General features: G+C 34.6%; 1 protein-coding gene across 2 annotated transcripts in view; it reads right to left on the bottom strand.

The window, feature by feature from the left end:
• Nucleotides 1-5784: 5784 nt before the first annotated feature.
• KLHL1 (kelch like family member 1) overlaps nucleotides 5785-23606 on the bottom strand; it is a 276154-nt gene continuing 258332 nt past the window's right edge. For both annotated transcript variants that reach the window (XM_086611712.1, XM_086611716.1), the window contains 3 exons: nucleotides 13355-13567; nucleotides 7390-7561; nucleotides 5785-5844 (listed from right to left, as the gene is read on the bottom strand). In XM_086611712.1, the coding sequence (XP_086467838.1) occupies nucleotides 5785-5844; nucleotides 7390-7561; nucleotides 13355-13567 (445 nt within the window). The remainder of the gene's footprint in view (nucleotides 5845-7389; nucleotides 7562-13354; nucleotides 13568-23606) is intronic.

The following is a 23606-nucleotide window of genomic DNA, read 5'->3' as shown; positions in this document are numbered from 1 at the left end:
ACTTATGTGAGGGTAAAAAAACCTGAAAGTTCATCTATTTAATTTAAACATCTCATCTTTGGAACAATATTTCTTCCTGAAGGCCTTTAAGGTCAGCCTTCTTCAGTGACTACTGTTGGGGAACAGCCTCTACATTAGAAGTGGTTCACTAAGGATATCAGACTTTACACACAACCTAGCTGTCTAAGTGAAGAAAACTAATTATGACCCTGGCTCACAGACCTAATTCTGAAGAGTACTAGAATTCTACAAGAGGGGATTTTTTTTTTTTTTATTATTTTTATTTTTATTTTATTTTTATTTTTATTTTTATTTTTATTTTTATTTTTATTTTTATTTTTATTTTTATTTTTATTTTTATTTTTATTTTTATTTTTATTATTTTTTTAATTTATTTTTTAAGCATCATGTCATCATGAAAAATCTAGGAAAACATGGTGTGACAGAAGTGTAAGCTGCTTATACCTCAGATTGGACTACTTTTAAAACTCTTAGAGAATAATCATAGAATCAAAGAATGGCGTAGGCTGGAAGAGACCTTAGAGATCATCTAATCCAAACTTTGGCAGCTACATAGATCCCCAAGGGGAAGCTGTGGATATCCAGTGATTACAGGCTGTACTATTCCCTGCCACTGCATTTATCTTTGTTTGTAATTTTCATCATGGTTTAATTTCTAATACTTGTGGTCCTGCACATGGAAATCACGGTTTTGCTGATTTAAGGATTTTGAGCAGTCTTTCTGTCCCTAAGTGTACCTAACGCCCATGTACTATGAAGCAGAACTATAATGAGGGAATTTGCAATGAAATGTAAGGTTATGCCAATTTGAGCAGCTTTACACTTAGAAAAAGGCTGAAGAGTAACTATTCTGCTGAATATTTCATACATTCTCATTTAAGTTAAAACAGATAAATTGCATGGATAATCTATTTTTAAACAGAAATATTTCTGAAGTTACTTTTATGTATTGAGATTGTCTTGAGTTGGCAGCTAGCCTGTATTATCTAGTATATGTACATCTGCTTGGTACAGCAGATGCAAAAATGTCTAAGAATTTGATATTCTCAAAATTTAAAGTATGTAACTAGTTACTGACTTCTAAGATATATTTGAGCAGTTTTCCAATATTGAGATTTTAAGTATTACTTGGGGATAAATAATAATTTTTCTTCTTTTATGGTGAATGTACAAAGTCAAGTCCCTATTTTACAAGAAAGGATATAAGAAATGACTGCTTTCAAACAGTATTTCAATTTATGAGCTAGTAGATTGGTTGCAAAGTTATTTCCCTAAAACTGGATTGCTTCTGTTGGGAATAAAATATGGTAGTCTTGGGGAATGTCTTCTTACAAGTAACAAAAATCTGTTTCCCTAATATTCTTTTCACATTTCTGAGATACTGTTATTCTACTGTATTATCCTTCACACAATATTTTGTATTCTGATATTTTGAGAAATATTATACCAATTAAATTGTATGCTATATTTGGTAGGAAAGCTGACTCTGCATCAAACTTCTGCCTAGGTTGGAAACACACTTTGTAAGCAATCTGGGATCCTGATTTCTGATTTGTGCATGTCACACAGAAGCTTCAAATGTGAGTTGTAAATATTGCATTTGATATTTTATTCACTCAACTGAAGATGTCCTTTAGATTATTAAAAATCTGGAGACAATGAGACATATTAATAAACGTGAGGTACATCACATACAAGAGACCTGGATGCCAGAAGTGGGATTGTGATAAAATTGTGCATGACAAAATACACAGCTTTTTAAAGTTGGAGTAATCTGTGAACTGTTTTAAGCTCTCTATTAAAAATGTTTACATTTTTAGAAAGTTTAATGTCTTTCCTCAATGTCTAGATCTTTAAAAGACTGAAGACATATCAAAGAAGTTTTACTTTGGAAAAGAAAAATAAACTTTTATTTTTTATGTCATACCCATCCACTTTCCATATAGTGTGTTGAGGAATTGATTATCAGTATGGTGTACTATTACACTTGCTGCTTTCATCAGAGAGAATTCTGTGGGAAAACGTGCCTAATGGTGGAACGCCTCTGCAATATAAACAGAAACTGGAGGTGGAGAAAAGTGAGAAAAGCAGTATTGTAAAAAAAGCTTATGTGCAGTGGGATTGTGAGAGTATAAAACTAAACACAGGTGTATGTATGGGAGATGCTAATGGCAAAAAAGTGCACCATGCCCTGTTCCAGGCTATGAAGTTGATGTAGGTAAAACGGCAAAAAAGTGCACCATGCCCTGTTCCAGGCTATGAAGTTGATGTAGGTAAATAGTTTTACACTTGGTTTTGTACCATCAAATTCCATACATGCAAATAGTCAAATGTCTGTTTCACACAATGTTACAGAATTATTCATGTAATTTATTGCGACTATTTGATAAGAGATACAAGAGCTTTTTTTAAGCCTTCACAGAAATGTCTTCTCTATTTATTCCTGATGAAATAACTAATGCATAGTCATAGATAACAAAATATATTTTATTATGCTCAGTCCATTGTGAGCACAGTAATAAGGAAAGACATGTAGAGTGTGAACTCTGTTGTGGGAAAGCTGTATTTCACTCATAATCACAATGCTCAGTGTTTCTGGTATTTGCTCATGGACATCAAGGTATGAGCCATTAAAACTTGCATAACTTCAAACTCATTTGTGAGTTATTTTTATTGAAGTCATTGACAAACAATATTCAAGGGAATTCATTTGGGCCTCTAAACATATAAAACAATCTGAATAATATAGAGAGCTTTCTAGATACATTTTAACATGAGCACTTTTTAAATAATGGTCATTGATGGCAATTTTCTGTAGAATAGAATTATACTTAAGGAAATCATACTTTGTCTATGCCAAAATGGTTACTTTATGCAAATTAATGTTAGCTTAACAGAGTAACATTGAGAAAGGCAGCTCCCTGAAAGCATCCTTAAATTGCCTTAATAATTTGACCAGTTTCATATGATTAAAAGTCTGTTCTATATGCAAAAGAACTTTTTAAAATTTACTTTTGCATTTAAACAATGTTAATATTTTAATTGCAAGAACACATATACAAATATATAGAACAATTAATGTCAAAGTAAAAATGTTCTTACCTTCATATCTTTTTATTGCCTTTTTTGTGGCCTTTAATGCACAAATTTTCGACAAAATTGGACCAGAAAATGTCAGTAATAAAGAGCTCTACTATATAATGACTATTAAATGACATTTTTCTATGTAGATCTTTACTAATGCCGATTATGTTTCTAGCATACCTCGCTCTCAATAATAAAAACTGTAAATGTAAAAGATAAAGGAAAGGTATAAAACTGCAAGATAATCAACAGTTCCATAAACAAGAGGATCACAAGATTAGTCTTTCTTTTGCAAAATGTTTTTTTTAACGCTACTTTATTGGTAGAAACGAATTAAAAATGGCACACTCAGAGTCACAGGAAAAGATTTACCTATTTTACTTGATCAGTTTTACTATTGAGTTCAACTCAAATTGTTCCATATTTATAAAGCCTCTAATATTGTCTAGAAAATTATATTCTTGGAGTTTAACCATCTAGCATTTTGAGAGTAATTAAATCAGGAAAACTAATTCATTTGAAAAACAGAAAAAAATGTTATGTTATTTTTCTTCATTTTGTTTACTTAACCAATAAAAACCCTGCAAAACTGTAATTTCTTCTATGATTTCTTTAATAATTGTATTAATAAACATTAACAGCAATCCACAGCTACAACACTGATGAGTTTATTCCTTCTTTATTCCTTAATTTGGCTTTTACATACTGCTTCTATAAGCACTTTGAAGATAACTATAGTCTTTTGTGCTTTTTCCTCTTTTTTTTTTTTTTTTTATTTTTGAGCAGCAAATATTTTATCCTCATCAGAGAAATAATCAATGAAAAGAAAAAGAAAAAAGAAAATTCTGGATCCCAATTGGCTGTCACTGATCCATAATATCCCCACTGGTCTCAGAAGCTTATGTTTATGTGAAGCAAAATTTGCAGAGACATAACATCTTTTATTCAACAAGTTGTTATAGTTGGGGAAAAATGGACATCGTTGTCTGTGAAAGAAGGAATGATTGCAATTCAAAAGTCAACTGACTGTGGAAAACTAATATTGAAGATTTTGCAGCTGATTTCTAATTAGGACAGAGAAGCATTTAAAAAGATTTAAACCAGTATACTTAGGCTTCAGAACTGAAGTTCAATTTGCCAGGAAACAGAGATCTCCATGCATGCTGATGCTGTTAGAAGGAAAGACACACCTTCAAATCAAATGTCCCAAGTAGAAGGCTGTAGGTATTTTTTCATTTCAAAGGCTTCCACTAGGAAAACTTTTTTAATTACAACCAGATTCTTACCCAAAATTGCTAGTGATAGAAGACTGTGAGGTTTCTGCATTTGGTCCATAAAATGTTTCCTGAAGGATCAGCAAGGCTTTAAAGAAAAGGTATACTTGGTAGTTCTGTTCCCATAGCCTATGCCTCCCTGAATAGCAGAATTTCGTATTCCATTAGTGGCCTTAGGATTCTAACCACTTCAGCAATGTCAAATCTAAAACCTCAAAGTATCATTACTACCAGAAATGACAAATCCTAGCACAGATGACAGTAGTATATTTACCATATGGACTTTATTAGATCAAATGGTCTAATTTTCCTTACTCCACTTGCATTTATTCTGAATTCCCTACTTGTACTTAGTCATAAGTGGAAAGTCATAAATTGGCAGCTTTAGTCAGGCAAAGTTGTGTATGTACAAGCATCAGAAAGAAATAAAATGTAGTATTTTTATCCCTCTTGAAATATTAGAAGAGGATCTATAAACTGTTTTGGTCATTGTTCATCTGTTACATGATGCAGTGAAGGAACAGTATCAATTTTCCAGCTTTTCATGAGCTTCCAACATGCAGAAGGTGCATTAAACAATGAGATCACAGCCCACATGCTTAAATTGAATATAAGATTAAGAAAGAATTAGGAAACTGTTCTTTTGACACTCACATTTGCAACAAAGCCCCAGTGCAGTCAAAGGATTGCTTTGTGTATGATTAGATTAAACACACAGGCTTCTCCTTTGACAGATTCACTTATAACATGTGTTAATACTGGCAAGGAGGTACAATCTGAAGTTACAAAAAAAACGTCTTTGAAGTTTACTTTTGGTTTTGTTTTCCTTCTACTGTAGAGCAACAGCTCAGTCATTATAAATGAAACTTGAATATCCAGACTTTTCTGCCTCTTCCCTTCAGTAAGAATCAAACTGCCTGTTTAAATGAGAAGGCAATAACCCATTTGAAGACAAGACCTGAACAGAAAAAAATTATATTACCATCTACATTTATTTATTAAAAAACACAGTTTAAAATTGATTAAATGTACTTTGATGTTTCTGCAGTTAAAACTCTTGCAGTCAGAACTATTCTCCTATTCCCTCCTGCTCCTTGTGTAGAGCTCTCCCTTGATTATCCCATTATCCAGGACACATGCATGAGAACAGTACCTGAACTTACTACTCCGTATCCACATACTTATGCCTATAACAGCCTGATTTTTCTCTTGTTCACTGTGAACAGTTTTTATGATTTTATAGGGCATAAATACTTAATCTTTCTCACTTCCAAACTTGATCAAGTTTGTGATCAACAGAGTATTCACTGTGTAAATCCTTGTTCTCATGAAGTTATCATCCTTGTTTTCTGATAGAAAAATAATAATTTCACAGTCAGTAATATCCTAAGCAGTGCTGACAAAGTCATGGTTGTTTGATGACTACAACACACGCACCAGCTCTTCCAATATTTAGGGAAGCCATCTGCAGAAAAAAATACACAAATTAACTGAACAGGAACAAGCCATGAAAGAGATTGCCAAAGTGCTGTGTCAACATTATTCTAAAATGGTAGAAACTAATGGGAATGTAAACCACTAAAAATAAATATAACACATAATATCCTAGTGCCGTCGTTTTAAATTTGCTTACTCACAACTGACGTCTTACACTTGAAAGTGTGAGAACAGAAAAAAAAAAAGAAGTGATTTTACAGCTGTCATCAATTTTGTGAACTGTTGATATGCAAGGGGTTTCTATAATCTGTAGACTGTAGCTGATGCTTTCACTTTAGTCCCTGAGGCAAGGTAAAGGCTACTAATACCAAAATTGTATAATTCCAGTATTCCTGATTAGGTTCAAAGTCTCCCTTAGAATAAGTTTGGCAGCTTTAGATGCTATTCAAGACAACAAAAGGATTAATAACTTTAGAAGACTGGATCTTTCTGAAACTAACACAGTTGAGTCAGCATATATGATATGTCATAATAATAGTAATGATAATACGCTGTAATTAATGGTACTGTGTATAGCAAAGCAGAGGTGTTTTCTAACACCTAACTATCTGTGTCCAGACACGGTTATTAACATTTTTTTATGTGGACTGGTGGATTTGGGAAAATATTTTTTCCAAATTGATTTCTTATTTCCTACAGAACGTCATAAAAATTTTCTCTTGGAATTTAATTAGTAGCAGATAAAAAAGATGGTCTTCTGCATTAATTTTATATCATGTATGTCTCCATTTAAGCTTGACAACAGAAGCCCTCCTTTACAATCATAAAAAGAAATAAGCATTTTTCAGTATAATACATCTGGTCTATTTTAAATATTTATTTTAGGGTAAGATCATGCTTTCGAGGTATTAAAACAGAACAATAACAGAGAGTGTTGAGATAATCCTTCATTTCTTTTTAAGTGTTTGCTATGAATTGAAATCTTTCAAGCACTCCTGTGACATAATAAAATACATTTCTTCTACAACCAAATCACTAGTCCCCAGTTTCTTGCATTATACCCCTATTGCTATTATACCTATTAATTCTTACATGGTTCAACATTAGGAAGGTACATACAGTTCAACATCTCAAAATATCCACCAAACAGAAGAAAATGGAATTGAAGTATGAAATGAAAACTTGGCTCTTTACATAAAATAAACAAATTTTCATAGGAAGGACATTCAGGACATGCTGGTTACCAATTAAAATTACAGATCTATTTTGATACTTTTTATGACATTTCTTTTGCACGAAGAAAGATGAAAGAAAAAAAAGCTATAGAAGTTGATCAGAACAAAAATTTTGTCTGAAAGGTAAGAAGATTATATTTCTAATGACTCCTTATTCTGTATTTTTCCAGTTTCTTAAGGTCTAATTCTCTCCTGACATAATACTTGATAAAATATTAGGACTAGTTTTACAGCTATGACAACCTCAGATACTGTATTATTTTTTCAAAAAAGTAATGGTTTTATGTACAACTATCAAAATATGTTACAGACAAAAAAAAAAAAGACTTTACGATTACCTGTGTCCATTCATTAGTTTGAGGGTCATATGCTTCCATCGTATTCAGGTATGTTTGACCATCATAGCCACCTACTGCATATAATCTGTCACCAAGGAGACAGACACCAACGGCATCTCGAGGCATACTCAGTGGAGCCACCATTGTCCATGTATCAGTTTTTGGATCATACCTGAGGACAGAAAAAGGAAACTGAAAGTCCAGGGAGAAGATAAGTGTTAATTCACGTGGATCTTCACTTGAATATAGTCCTTTTTTTCCTGGAAAAAAAAATAATCCTTTAGCATCCTATCAAAAAAATATTCTTCCTAACAGCAAAAAGAAAACATACAGATTTATTGTGTTCCAAATTCAAACCTCTAAATGTTGATTAGGAGCTTTTGCTCAGCTAACCTTTTGGAATAAGCTAAGGTATTTGTGGGGTAAGGTGTCAAAAAAAGACATCTGAGAAGGATATAAGAGCAATATGTGGATGTATGTATGTTTTTATATATATATCTTAAATAGGATATTTCTTGTAGCATATTAAAAATATTATTTCTAAAATTATATTATGATATATTTTAATTTCTAAAATTATGCTAGACAATATTCACAGCCAGAAAACCTCCCTAAGAATTCAAGACATATGCTTAACTGTATTAGAGTTAGATTCTCCTCCTGATATTTGCTCAAGTGAAGAGAATAATGCTGTTTTTAAGACATAATCACCACAGAATTTTTAAAATTGAGTGCAAAATTCCTTTTGTATAATGAGAGTCATTTAAAAATTAAACATTTAGCCTAAGTCATTAATTTAGATATTCATTAATAATGTAAAAATTTGTTAATTTTAGAAGCCATTCCATTGTATCTTTTTTGGACATCTTTGAAATAGAAATGAATCCCCTTTTGATAATGCCTTTCAGTTTGTTACTAAGGATGTTTGGAGTACTAGGGTAAACTAGATACCTCATTCTTAGATGACAAATATGACTAAAATAGAATACTGTATCACAGTATAATAGAGTTAATTTCATCTGTCCTTAAGCATTTCTGCTATGTAGCAGAATCACTTGATAATCAGTGGGGAAAATAAACAGCTTAAGGATATAAATCCTTTGACTGGCTTTAGTCATTTGCTTAAGTGTAAAGTACATCACACTTTGGGCATGATCATTTCTCTAAAATAATGATGAAGGAATTCTATAATGGTTAAGAATCTTATTTATTTACAAGTCCTCTAACTACTATATTGATATAAAATTAGGCATCAAATCAGTTTCTCCTACACCCTTAAAAGACAGCATTAGTTATAATTTCATTTTTTTGGTGGGAGTCAAGTTCTTTCAACATATTTTCTCATAGTCTAAACTTTATTCGCTAGAAGTTGATAATCCTACAGAAAGTTGTATATACTTATGTTTTACAAAGAGGAAAATTCCAGGTGTTTACTACAAAGGCTGCCTATAAGAGCATCTGAAACTATTTCAGTCATTCATATTTTCAATAAGCAACTAGTAGAAACACTGTTTGAAGTCCCACGTTATATTTGAACAATGGAAATTTTTAAACTTAAAATATAAATATTGCAACAACAATGTTACAGTGCTTTGCCTGTAACTGCCTTTTGGTTTATAAACATGACCTTCACATTGGACAATAACAGAATTTTCTTTAGCCTTGACAGATAAATACATTTTGGGAAAAAATTCTGATTATCTACTGGCTGCTAATCTTTCTGCCTTTATGGGTACTTCTCAGAAAAGAAGATGTTAAAATTTGTGTTCAACTTTTTATGTCTAAAATACCATTGATTGTGTTGTTAGCTTTTTAAAAAAATAAATTCTTTGTTTTATTTATTCACATTTTTTAATTTTGCTATTTTTTCTTAAGAAATTTTGAGTTAAATATCTAGATATGTGATAAATATCTTTGAAAACGTGAGAGGAAAATAATTTAAAACAATGCTTAGATATACGGAAGGGAAATGCACATGTAGTAAGTTCCCCCCCCAAAAAATTTTGAATAGATTTTTTCAAAGACTGTGTGACTTTTCAACAACAGCATTTTATGCCTCTAGCTGAGTTTCCCAACCAGTAAAATGCACCAGCATGTATTGTATCTTCACCTGCCTAAAGGCAATAAATTTTAATAGACTCTTTGATACGCTACTCTTGAATTACAAGGGTCAAGGTGAAGAGGTGCAAAAGCAGGGAAATTAAATACAATTGACATCTTTGAACGTTATTTTTTTTTAATAAACAAGTATATAAGGCTAAACAGAATTCTTATAACTCAATTCTGTCAACAAAATAGAACCTCACAAGAACTTGTATTCTGTAATTGCCAGGAAAGTGTCTGAGATTTCTTATATCCTTTCTTCTGCTAAGAACAACTGTATATTTCACCTTTATAATAACTAGGCATGCCCTAGTGAGAAGGGTTATGATAAAAGTTCCTGAATGTGGAAAGAAATCAGTTTGAAAATAGGGTGAGACGAAGGGGAAAAACTGTAGATCAGTTGCTTATGTTTTTAATAGCTGTCAAGTTTTGAGTAACATTTGGAAAAGAAAATAAATACTTTATAAAGATCTGCCAAAATATCTTCAAAATTTTGTAATTCTTAAAAAGGAACTAGTTATTTTACCTTTAAAAAGGAATACAGCATTGTACTTGTCCAGCTTGTGAAGAGCTGACAAACATAACTATTATTTTATTTTAGGATACTTGAATCTATAGCAAATCCTTTAAAATTGAATCAATCTTAGAAGTGATCAAACTAGGAGTTCTAGTTACTATTGAGCAGGATTTTAGCAGTGGCATTTAAAAAACACATTTTACAACATTTACAAATTTTTAAATTCACATAATCTCGAAAATAAATTTTAAAACATTATGTCTGGTTTGACAGTCTTCCAGGAGCAAATTGGTATTTGAATAAAGCACATCCTATCAGGCTGCATCAGAATGACAAAATGACTGAAGTGGAGACTCATTCCTTAAAAAGAAAAGAGACTTACTTAAAAAAGATGTCCTAGATATTTACAGAAAGTAAAACTTTCAGAGATATATAAAATAACCTACCATAATAGAACTCATTATCACTTACTAGTTTTTGGTTTCCTAAGTTTTTGAGATGTTTTTATATTTAGAAGATGATGCATTATTTTTGAATGTAAAAATAGATACATTCAATCATATCCCAGACACGTTATAAGCTTATCAATCATTGGGAGGGCCATGAGAGTTTGCTCACGTTTTAGTGGAGTCCACTGATTAACTAACATCCGCTCAATTTAAGCTAGTAGCCTTATAAATTCTGATTTGCCAGTCCCAGCTTTTAGTCTGAAAGCTAACTGCCCATGAAGTACATCATCCACATTTTTTGCTATCAGCACAAAAATACCTAGACGAGGAACACTGCATGATGTCATTCAGATACCAGTACGTAAAATAGCTTAAGGATATGTGATTTAGTTTGTTGTTACAATCTCCACTGAGAAAGACAAATGTGTTGGGATGTGGTCTCTCTTCAACACCAGAGACCGAAAAATGAAAGAAAATCTCCCTTACAAGTACCAATGAACAGAAGTAGTTGGAAAGATTTCATACTTATTAATATTGTCACTAGTAGTCTTAATATAAATTTATTTCATTGAAAATTCTGGTTATTATTCCCTATAAGGAGAAGCCCACGAGGCTAGGCCCTGTAAGTACAGGCATCATGGGATTTCTTTGATGAACTTTCCATCTGTTGGAGACGAGAAGTAAAGCATTTGGCAGCGTGCTGGGTTTAGGTGATGGAGTTTTGGTAGCATAGAACGGGTTGCAGAGATGGCCCCTGTAAGTAGCTGGAAAACAAAACAGAACAAAACAATAACCGAAAAAAACATCCCGGGCTCCAAAACTGGTCAGACCGGCCTCTGGCCAGGTCAGACCCCTCATCACCTCAGGCCGGGGTTGAGCCATCAGCGTCGGTGCAAATGTGCTATTTAAGACGGAGACAAAGGAGACTAAAGGGTGGTTTCGGACTCGCAGTGAGGAGAGGAGGATGCGGGGGCTGCTCCCCCCTCCCCCCTCCCGGCCGGGGGCTGCCCACACCGGGCAGACACTACCGGCTGGAGATGGCCATGGCGGCGGCGCTGGGAGAGCTTGGAAGCGCCCCGTGCCGGGGTGCCGCTGGGCCAAGTGTGTCTGGAGAGGGCTGAGATCTGGGAGAGACGGACACACCGACACTGGGTCAGTGCAGATGTAGCGGGAGGAGCTGTGCTGGAGCGGGGATTGCCCTCAGCCCGCGGTGAGACGGAAGCGGCCCCTCTGCAGCCATGACAGCCTAGGTGGAGCAGAGACCCACCCGCAGCCCATGGAGAAGCCCACGCTGGAGCAGAGATGTTGAGCCTGAGGGAGGTTGTAAGAGAATAGTCTCCATGAGCTGCTGGAGACTGACAACGAGGTGGAGAGGCGTCTGAAGTCTGTGGAAACACATGATGGAGTAGGTGGCAGCTCCCTAAGGAGCCATGACTTTGTGGAAAAAGCCTGCGCCAGAGCAATCTGATAGGTAAGGATTGCATCCTGCGAGAAGGACTCATGCTGGAGAAGTCTGTGGACTGTCCTGTGAGGAGGGGATCCAACTGGAGCAGAAGAAAAGAGTGTGAGGAGTCTTTCTCCTTTAAGAAAGGAGTGGCAGAAACAACATGTGATGAATTGACCTGTGACCCTCCATTCTCAGGAAGGGAGGTAGAGCCTGGAAGAAGCAAGGAGTGAGTGAGAGGAAGGTGTTCTTTTAAGATCTGGCTTTGTTTTCTCATTATCCTCTCTGAATGAGCTGTTAACTAATTAAATTGATTTGTCCCCAAGACAGTCGGTTTTGCCCGGGGCCATGGTCGGTGGGTGATCCCTCCCTATTCTTATCTCTTGGGCCTCTTCTTACATTTTTCTCCTCTCCACCTCCCTGAGGAGAAGGAGTGAGCGAGGGACCTCGTGGCAGCTTAGCTGCGGGCTGGGATAAACTACTTCAGGCAGTCTGTGATCTTTACTTACATACAGTAGACATGGGAATGAGCTTAAGACTGAAGAAAATTGTATAGATAACCTAAGGAGTAAGTTTTAACTTATAATTTTTGGATTACATATTGGGAACTGGTAAATGCCAAGATAGATTCAGCAGAAGCTACAACTGACATTTAATTAAAGTTTAACTCCTTCAGAAAATAGATAGATAAATCTCTCCCAGCTCCTATGTTTACTTGTATGTTAAGATAAAACCAACTATTCACACATATCTGCTTTAACCTTTGCACCTTATACATATTTGGAGAGTATATTTTCCCTATTCTATTTTAAAGCATGCAGAAAGAGAAAAAAGTCAAACCTTCATGAAATATTCAAATTGAATTCTACAGTCACTCCAACTGTGCCCTACTGCCCTGCTAGATACTCGTGAATTTGCAGAATATCCACTTGCAAAATTCAAGGTACTGTGAATACAGTGTATAAGGCTTATATCAACACATCAGGAAGTGGCGGTGTTGCTAAAGGAAGCAATGTCGTGTACTGTAAATATCAATCACTTAAGGAGTTCAACCTTTCTTCTTTTCTCAGCTACAGTTTTAGAGATACAAAATACTTCTAAACACAATTTGGTATTATAAAATTATTTCAAGGCTCAATTTTTATCTCTGCAAAATTTATTTTATGACTCTGCAAGGTGTAATCTCATGCCTTAAAAACAAAGACTTCTTAAATGAGATGTGAAAAAAGTGGATTTTTGTGTCCATGATAATATATAATAGTACTGTGAAAAAAGGGAAATAAAATAACCTTCAAAGAAATTATCTGCTGCAATCTTTATGGAGTTTTTGAAATAAAAATAATTTGGCACTTCTTGGGGTAAAAAAGCATCTAATTTTACCATCACTTAGATAAGAAAATGATGCTACTGGACATTATTTTGTATTCAAAAAACATGTATATATTTGGATACCTTTCTACATAGTCCAGCAGTCGGGAGCAATGGTTAGAAGCAGGAGCATCATGGCCTCCAACTGCATAAAGAAAACCGTCACATGTAGCCACTCCTACACCTCCTCTTCTCTTACACATAGGAGCACACATATTCCATTTGTTTGTGTGAGGATCATAATATTCCATTGAACTCAAACACGAACTTCCATCCCGACCTCCAACTGAATATAACCTGAGAAAGTCCACACAAATAAAAATGTTAATAAAACAAGAGCTCAGAACAGTAGAAATAAAAACAAGGAGCATCTGTTTTTTAATCTAACATCAGCAAATAGGAAAAGAAAAAATATAATATCTCAAAATCATACAAATTTCATACAGTTAGCAAATGTAGATAATTTTAATATTATTACCAAACTCACATACTACTTAGTGCTTTCCCCACCTGAATAGATGTTTTCTTTCTGGTAACAGATATTTTCATTCTTCAATTACAGCATATACTGCCAAGAGTGCTATAAATGACATGCGGATTTGTCTCCATAGAGTTAAAAATCATGTAAGCAGGGTTGCTGCCTAACTGCTAATCATCTGTGAGGTGGAAGTGAAAGTGCTAACTTAAAACTGATAATCCAGACAAACAAAGAATATTCAGTCCATATATTATAGTTTCTCTGTGGTTTTATCGTGCATCAGAGTAGTGGGAACTAGTCTTGCAACTGCTGTTATGTATTGTAATATTCTATCTTGTGTAATTCTTTAATACTGAATAGACTCACAAGCTTCTCATTCTCCCTTCTTGTAAAAAAAAAAAAAAAAAGAAAAAAAAAAAGTACTGCATAAGCTCCATATGCGAAAGGGCAAACCGTATAGAAAACTGTAGTCAGTCTTTGATCTAGTCTTCAGCCTATTTCACATACAAAACTGTCAATGGAACCCTCATGTCAGGAATGAATTTTACACTTACAATATAGTAGATACCAAATATGCAGCATGTTGCAGAAAAGAATATTTCATTATGTTTTAAACATGAATTTTTAAAAAGTACCACCTCAGTTTCAAGGATCTTGGTTATACTGAAGAAAAGTTTTGCCTATGCTAGTAACATGTCTACTCAGCAAGTAAGAAAATGATACCCCTAGGCACGGTTCATTGGTTTTCTTCATCAGAATATATTATGAGGATTAAGTTCTATAGGGAAGTAATGGAAAACTTCTAAAAATATTTAAAATATGAAATCAGAAAAATGTTTAACAAAAAATATGCCATGTTTGTAACTATCTGCAGGCAAGAAACTTGTTTCCTTCCTCCCTTTATAATAGTTCCCAGGAGGAAACAGTTCTGATTTTTCTTTCCCACTATTACCATGCTGCATTCATTTCTTCTATGAATCCATTTGCAGTCTATTGCCTTTTCTACAGTGCCTGGAGATTAGCTAATAGAAACACAGGCTATTTCAAAGCCCAACCACTGAGCAATTTAAGATGCAAAAGCTGTCTGTGTGAAGCAATTACTCATTTGGAAGCTTTTACTGTCCTAAGCACTCCATGAATTCAGAGCTACTTAAATGTGCATTTACCATTACGTTTTGTTGGCATGGATGCTGACGAATAAGGAAGTACCATACTGCCACTAAATATGTCACTGAAGCCATAGAACACTTTGGTACTGCCTGACAGACAGGCTTGTGCACTAACTAAAGCAGCCAGGAGAATCCATACTCCTCTATAAGAGATATTAAAGCAAACACTTTTTTTTCCCAATTATTTCTGTGGATCCAGCCCTAAGACATTTACCCTTCTATATGATTTTCGAGATATCTACAAGTGGGATCCAATTCGAGATTAAGACACCTACATGTAAGTATTAATCTGTGGGTGTCTACAGCATCTAAATTGCTGTTAGGGTAGTCAGCCAAGCCTAAAGTAAAGTTTTGTTCACCAGTCACAACCATGCTTTTTTTCTTCAGCAAAGAATAAAAACTATATAACAGGACTAAAAAAATTTAAACATGTGATCCAGATACATTTACGGTAATATAAATGTAAATATAAGCATTTACATGCAGGTGTCTGCAAGGATGTTATCTTTCTTTTCAAAAGTGGGACTTGGTTCAGTTGCCCACAGACCATGATCAGATGTTATTTGAGGCATCTAGGGTACCATGACATTCTCTGTAAGCTGGCAGAGAGGACAAAGACTACGCAGGAGAAACATGCATGATTGCTGGAGTAGGCTACCCTGAGGCAAATCAAATGGCAGCAGACAATTACAGGCAGATAAGTGAATTGATCCCTGGAAATGAAGATCATGGTTAAGAAGCCTGAGATTTCCAAATGGATTTCTAAGTAAATATTTGGACACCTAAACATTTCATGCAATTTTAAAATACTGAAAGTATCAACACTCCCGTAGAGTTCAGTGTGAATAATCATGTGTTCTCCAATTCTAAATACCCACCACTTTGTTTATTTCTTCTGGCATGAAGAGTTCTCATCTATTCCCTTGTCTTCCAACTGAAATAAATCTAAAAGCTGTATTTCCACACTGAAAATGGAGCACACTTTTCACTCCTCTATTTCAATTAAGGTAGCTAGCAATATATAGCTAAAGGCATTTTTGAGTTGCTGGTAAAGAGACAGCAAACGCTGTTCATCAGTAAATGACAAAAGTTTCAGACAGTGACTGAGACCATGTAGTTTTTGTTAAAATGCTCTATGCTATTCAGAAAAAAAGAAAACTAATTTCCAAAATCAGATTTAGAATTATCAGTTTAGAGTTTGATCATGTTTATATCTCAGCAAGGAATAGTTTATAAGACTAACAATAAAATTTTATTTCACAAAAGTCTAGTTCAGACAAATAAAAGTTGGCAATCAAATAATTGTTAAGCTTTAAAACACCTCAGTCAGGAATTGCTTTCACTCTTCAGCCAAGTTTCCTCATCCATATTCGCAAAGGCCCAAAAATGACTGCAGAACAACTCTGCAACCAGTGCTGAATATTCAGGATACTGTACAGTTAATTCAAACTTTTGCAATACTTATATCCGAAGATATTTAGTAGTCTTACTTCCTTCTTAGTGCTCAGGGTCCTATTTTATTAGATGACTTAGAATGAATCCATTTCTGCAGCTTTGCCTTTCTTGGTAACAGTTTATAGTAATATTTTCTATAGGGAAAAGTATAATGTATTTCTCTAAAAAAGCCTGAAAACTTGGCATTACTGAGATCAGGTATCAGTCCTGCAATTGCAAGGGCTACTCTTATGCCTCTTAACCATACTAAATTCTGTTACTTCAATTACCGGGTACCACTTTTGCTCTGGATGATTTGTTGAAAATATTTGTAAGTAGTCTTTCATTTTCATATGCAAGTACTTTCAAAATTCAGAGATGAAAGATAATCCAGTGAGTCTGAATTCAGCAAATGCAAGGTCGTCAAATTTCACTTTGTTTGTTAATTTCACATTGTTAATTTACAATATTGTCTTAACAATTTTACCTTACCTAAATGCTTTATACTACTTCCAGCTGTTTCTTTTACAATACATCTACTATAGGGATAGTACATATTCTATCCCCACAAGTCTAACTTAGCATCAAACACATAGCTCAATTTTTTCTGTTTCTCCCAGATTACTGGTGTCTGTTCTCTTGCTGTAGATGTCATATCTCTTAATAGCTTTTGAGTACCTACAGTATTGTGAGACTTTTATTTTCAACATTAAAAAGAAAGCTTGGGAAATAAGCAAGAAATCACAAAACAGTCATATCTTAATTCTTTTTTGAGTTGGGAATATTCTGTTAAGATTTGCACCTCCTTGTGTATCCTACCATAACTGTTGTGATTTCTATCATAATTATCACTGTTTAAAAGGGAAGATTGAAAAGGAAAAAAAAGCATCCAGTACTAAGTACTTTTATTTCCACTGATAACAGTGAAAGTTTTACCTGTGGAGATGTTATGGATTTCTATTTCCCAACTGTCTATGTTTCAGCTTATTCAGACACTGTGTGTAGATATGAATTTAGACCAAACTCAGTCTTCTCTGAGCTGGAAATTTGTCTTTTCAGGGTTTGGTTTCTTCTTTTTGTATTAAGGTGGACAGAGATTCTTATCCGTGTGTGTGTGTGTCTTATATATACATATATATATAAAATGGCTAGAAAATACAGTGAAGGTTTCAAAGTGGGAGACATTAGGAGAAATCATGACTGGCTGGATCAAAAGCATTTATCCCAGTGCTATCTTTACAAACCTTTGATAACTAATCAGGAAAGCCATTTTTAAATTCAGTTTGACAAGGCAACCTCAAAAGACGAGACTGCCTTTGATGTGAGGTAGCATGGCTTGTGAAAACAGTTGAATCATGCCTTTGCTGCACTTCTTAACAAGGTTTTGCCTTTCAAAATTCTTTCATTGTGAATATCAAAGACCACATCCAGCCTTTTGCTTAGGCTCTTTTGCACCCTTTTCTGCCCTTTCAGTATGACTGAAAGAGCAACAGAGAATTAATTTGGCACAAAGTATATCTGGCTGGTAGAAGTGAGGGCAACGTAATAATTTTCATCAGTACCGGACTTCTGCACTGCTCAATTAGTCTATACCTGATCTAGGAATCAGACTATAGTAGAGGAAAGATATCTAACCATGCTGTGTTGGTTATGCCAATGAACAGCATTTCACTGGCAAAAGTTGGAAAAATTATATTTTTCTGAATGGAAAGCATTAATGAAGTCTTATTTCTCTGTGTAAATTTGGAATATTTCATGTATTTGGCACCGTAACACAATAGTGGAGTAAATTAAAAATGCATACAATTCGATCAAAAAAGTGAAGAAAAAAAGGTAATAAAGTGCCTGCAGTTAAAGAAATAGTAACTACTGATAGAAAATACTGAGAAAAAAGTACCCTTTGCATGGATAATATAATTATGGCAAAGTTCTGTTTTGTACACTAGAAACTATAGTTTCCTAATAGAAAGAACCTGTTTCATGTAAATGTAATTCTAATTAAATTATATCCTTTACATTATCTTTGCAAGACCAGTGATTAAATGCAGATTCCACCAGTTAAAAATGTTCTTGACTGTATCACGCTATGAGAGGCAAAACAGTCTTTGTAAAGCAATCATTTACGACAGCATGAGCTTAAGGCCTTTTATTGTTCTCATTTATTTTAAGAAATACACAAATTAGTCATTAAATAAGAAATTGTAATTGAATTCCAAGAATGTTTTTGTACTAGACTGAGATAATATGTTTATGATATTAATCTCCTTTGAGTTTAATAATTTTAACCATACAGATGTTCCATTTTATTCTGTCTTAGTACCCATTATTGCATGATTCTGACTAAAATATTAAAAAAAAAAAAGAAATCTACACCTTTTTGTAGTTTCTACAATTAAGGAAAAATATTTTCAACACATGTCCCTTTTTCTCTATAGCAGCAGGCAGAATAATTGCCTTTTTGAGAAACACGTTTGATCAAAAGCAGCAGTTAATAAACAGAACATTTAAAAAACATCAGGAGTGTCAAAACTGTCATAAAAGAACATGAAATAACTTCTAGAGGATTTAAATTAAGGTATGAATTTATTTATATGTCAAAGTTCATTTGGAGTAAAATATAGTAAGAAGAGAGAAAAGATTTTAAAAGTCTATGTGAAAAAATTCCAATGCTAATAACATGTTAGTCTTCTAAATATATTTGTCTTTCTCCCTGTTGCAAAAGAGTTCTGTAAAATTAGTTACATTTGTAAAATACTTAATAATTAATATCATCCTAAGTCAAATTTTGTTTTACTCTCTAGTTGAGTAGACAATGTAAGACCTGTTATGGAAACAGACATGTGAAAGCATTAATTCTTTGATAAGAAAAAAGGCTGCTATATTTCAGTATCAGGCAAAATATTCATGTCATTCATTAAATATTGATTTTAGAGTGTTTGTCTGTAGTCAGTGAGAATATCGTGGGCAGAAAGCAGGCAGTATGAAGCGCACTTTCTCTCTTTACATGACTGTTAATTATGTATGCCAAGTACAGTATTTTTCTTAGTTCAAATGGCTAGAAAAAGAATAACTGAATCACAAACAAGGCACAAGAGTAAAGAAACCCTCAAGCAAAAGAAGCCACCAAAAACCTGCTCTGACAGGAAATAACATTCTTTCAGACATAATTTCTTACCTTGTTAGATTGGCATGAAATTTTGCAATGTTACTTCAGCTTTAAAAAACACAATTACCACATATTAATATTTCATTTATTTAATAACATTGAGCCAGTTCCCTAGGTTTTACAGAAGTATGAAAATTATCAGTGCATTGCAATTATGTGGATGACTTGAAAAAAAGTTTCAGATCATTTAGTCTGTAACCTTCACAATGACCGAATCCTTCTCAATTCAATGAATTCAACCAATAATTAAAGATTCAGCTGGAGTTGGTTTACTGAGTCAAAAGACTTTTCATTTTACCCTAATATTAGTTATTAAGAAGTTAATCAAGTTTCAAATTAGAAAAGCAGAGATACCAGTTAACAGTGCAGATTGCATGGTGTTCTGTTCTGCTGAGTAGAGTAGGTATTTGATAGCTGCTGTAATGGCTGTTGTCCATAAAAATATTCAGTTAAGTATCAAATCAGATGTTTAGCTTTCTTTAATTTCATTAAGATTTAGATGTCTAAATATCCTTCCAGATTTCCACATATATGGAAATAAGAAATTGTGTTTATACATATGTATATATACACACGTGAATACATGTACGTGTATATGTCAAGGAAATGCCTACATTTAGTCAGGGGTTTATCCTTAGACTTCTCCAGCTGCAATGAACAAGGGCTTCCTTCAGGTCCTAGCATATAGGCACTAAGTACTCTTTGAAACATACTAGAATTCTCATATTTCAATTCCCACTGAAGATTAAAAACCAGACTTTAAGAACAATCCAGACTGTGGATTACTAATGTATTTTGCAGTGTTGACCATGAGAGGTAAGACAGTGATTGCTGAATGCTTTTTAAGATCTGTGCTGAATTGTGAAAGTCACACAATTAAAAAATTGGCTGTGAATCTTTCTGGGCATTATCCACACTGCCTCTCGCTGTCTAGATTGATACATGCGTTACATTTAAAAGCTGAAGTTAGACAGAGTGATCCCATTGCCATTTCCTGTCAGATATTAGGACTAAGCTAACTCACTGTGTCTGCTTGGTCTGAAATACCCTTACATGACCAAACTAAAGCATACCATACTCTGTCATGTTCATTATCTATGTAGAATTTGTTGTTCGTTACAAAATTTACAGAAAAAAAGAACTGTGTAGTAAAGAAAGTGTTTGTGATTACAAAAACTGAATGGCAGATCTTACAGCAAGTGACAGTCATGCTACCTGTACACCAGTCAACAGTCAGCTAGTACAAAAATCTTGTTTGTGTGGGTGAAGGACGAAGAGAACTGTGTGGTGGAGCATACCCACTAAAAGATGTAGATGCGCAGTAAACATGCAAAACAGAAACGTGACCTAAGCATCTGGGAGCCTAACCACAGCATATCAAGAGAAAATAGGCTCACCAAGCTCCCACTCTGCAACATAGCGATGGCTTTAGTATCCGTCATGTTTCCTAACAATCACTTGAGTTCTAAAGAGAAATACATTCTAGCTGCATGTAAGGCTGCCTTAGATGTAGGAAAAATACTAGTTTTACTGTAAAGTGTCATGAATTTTAACTGTCCTAAGACTCCCATCGATTTACCTAACTTGTACATGTTCTAGCCCTTTTTAAGGCTAGCCTAGCCACACGAAAAGAAGCAAGCTTGTGCAGAGGCTCCTATTGTACAGTCTGCATGTAAAATGCCAAGTTAAATCTTGCTTGAAAAAGAGAATATGATGCATATTGAATTGAATTGCACATTCATTGGGCTGCATGGGACCCCCACTTAGGAAATACGAATGTGTGTGCAAAAGTACAAAAGATCAGACCAGGGCACTGAATTAGTAATAAGCCTTAATGATTCGGCTAAGAGAAAATGCCACAGACACTTTATTATATGATGCATGAAAGGCAAAGAAGCAGAACTCCTGGAGGAGGTTGTAATCAGCCACGCAATCAAGTTTTGTAGGTGGTTATATAGTGCAATGCATTGCTAATTCTCTTATGCCAAACAGTGAACTGCTATTAAGCACTTTGTGGAATTATTAACCTGTGCCTCTCCGAGGTCAGTACACAGCGACTATATTCCTGTGAGTGCCTAACTGCAGAACAATTTTGAGAACCTTTCTTGTGTGCATACTAATTTGATTTGGATTTTGGTATTTTCTTGAAAACGAAGGTTCAGCTAAATTTTCTGATGTTCACTTTGTAATAATGCATAATACTCATAAGGGACATATTAAACTAAAGCAACTGCTATTTACCACAGGCACAATGTTTATCTAAATAACACAAATTTCTTTCCAGCTTTATTTCATTAAATGACCTGAAAACAAAACATTCCCCTGCACATATGCCAACGCCTGCATTGGCCAGCTTTCTATGTTTCCCATTCAAAATGAAAAAGAGAATAGCTGGAAAAGTACTGCTAAGAGGATAATTCAATTTATGGAAATCCATTACTAAATGAATCTAGCTACTGCAAAACTGGTGGAATTGAATGAATGTAACTGACTACAAATAAATAAAAAAACAATAAAAAAAAAAAAAGCTAGATGTTATTAAAGCCTATCTAACAAATGAAATTGAAAATGTAACACATTAATTTGCATGGGTTTAAGGGAGCAAAATAGTAAATATGTATACACACATGTATTTTTTTAGAAATCATTAGTATACTCTATTTCTATGAATGTGAAAGCCATTCTAAATTCTACCTGCTGCAATCAAGCAACAGACAAAATCCGACATTGTGAATCAATAATAAATAATTTCATAAAGGACATAACCACAAAACCATATTTTTATGTTGGACTTTCAATAAAAATATGAAAAGCAAAGACGTTCCAATATCAATGACTAAGATAAAGGAAAAAGGAAGGAAACATAATTGATAGAGAAAGATGAGACTTTCCAAACAACTCAAATGTTAAAAGACGTTGGATTGGATTAAGAGGATGTATGTTTAAGATAAAAATAAAATAAGAAATCTCTGGGTCAGTTTAAGCATCTTGCCCTTTGTATTTGTATTGCATTTTCCTGCTTAAAGAAATCATCAGTCATAATTTTCATGTCTTTCCTGACATTATGAATTGTGACTCATGTTCTGAGAGTGTTTGAGCATTTGGTTACTTCCTTTGGTACCAAGCTTGTAGGATACGAACCACAAACAAAGCTTTGGCACCCATCTCTTGAAAGCTGAAATGTTTTAAAAATGCTCAACTTAGCTGTTTTCAAAACTGCTATTAAAAAATGGTGAAGTCTGGCAAGAGCTGGTCATTTTCCCCAGGATAGACGTGATGCTTCAGTACTTGAAGCCCATCCCCATTATTCATCTTTCACCATTGAACCATTTTAATGGTCTCCTTACTGGTTTCTAATAATCCTTTCTTTTCCAAACTCTATTGAGACAACATTTGATAGGAAATCTGATCTCCTAACTCAACATAAAGATGTCCAGTATGTGGCAATTATTTCATAATTAAATGTGCAAAAATCAGTATTGTAATTGTACTGTCTGTAAGTGCCCAGGTGCTGGCAGCGGGGAGGAGCTGCAGGGATGGCCACTGTGAGGAGAGGCTGGGGCCATACCATGCTGGACATATTCAGTTCCAGTCAGCTCCAACAGACCCACTGCAGGGCACAGCTGAGCTCCTCAGCCAAGAAGGTGGCACCTTGGGGAAAATGCATTTAAGAAAAGGCAAAAATGCCACACAGAGTGAGAAGGAGAAAAAGAGAATGAGAAACACCAGAGGGAACACCAAAGTCAGATGAGGAAGAGGTGCTCCATGGCACCGGGGCAGATACCCACACTGCAGCCAGTGGAGGACAATACACTGGAGAGGAAGGATATTTCCTGAAGGACTGCAGCCTATGGAGACCCTATGATGAAGCAAGGGAAATTCATGAGGAGGAAGGAGAAGCAGACAGGAGCAGTTATGGATTGACTGCAACTCCCGTTCCTCATCTGCCTGTACCTTTCAGAGGTGGAAGTAGAGGAACCAGGAGTGAAAGACATAAGTTGAGTCTGGGAAAGGGGGGAAGAAAGATGGCGGTTTAAATTTGTCTTTGTTTCTCACTACCCTGAATCTATTTTTATTAGTGGCATTTCT

This window comes from Tauraco erythrolophus, chromosome 1, assembly GCF_009769465.1.
Source record: "Tauraco erythrolophus isolate bTauEry1 chromosome 1, bTauEry1.pri, whole genome shotgun sequence".
NCBI lineage: Eukaryota > Metazoa > Chordata > Aves > Musophagiformes > Musophagidae > Tauraco > Tauraco erythrolophus.
Note: the sequence above shows the minus strand (reverse complement) of the source record. Positions and strands in the feature narration are given on the sequence as shown.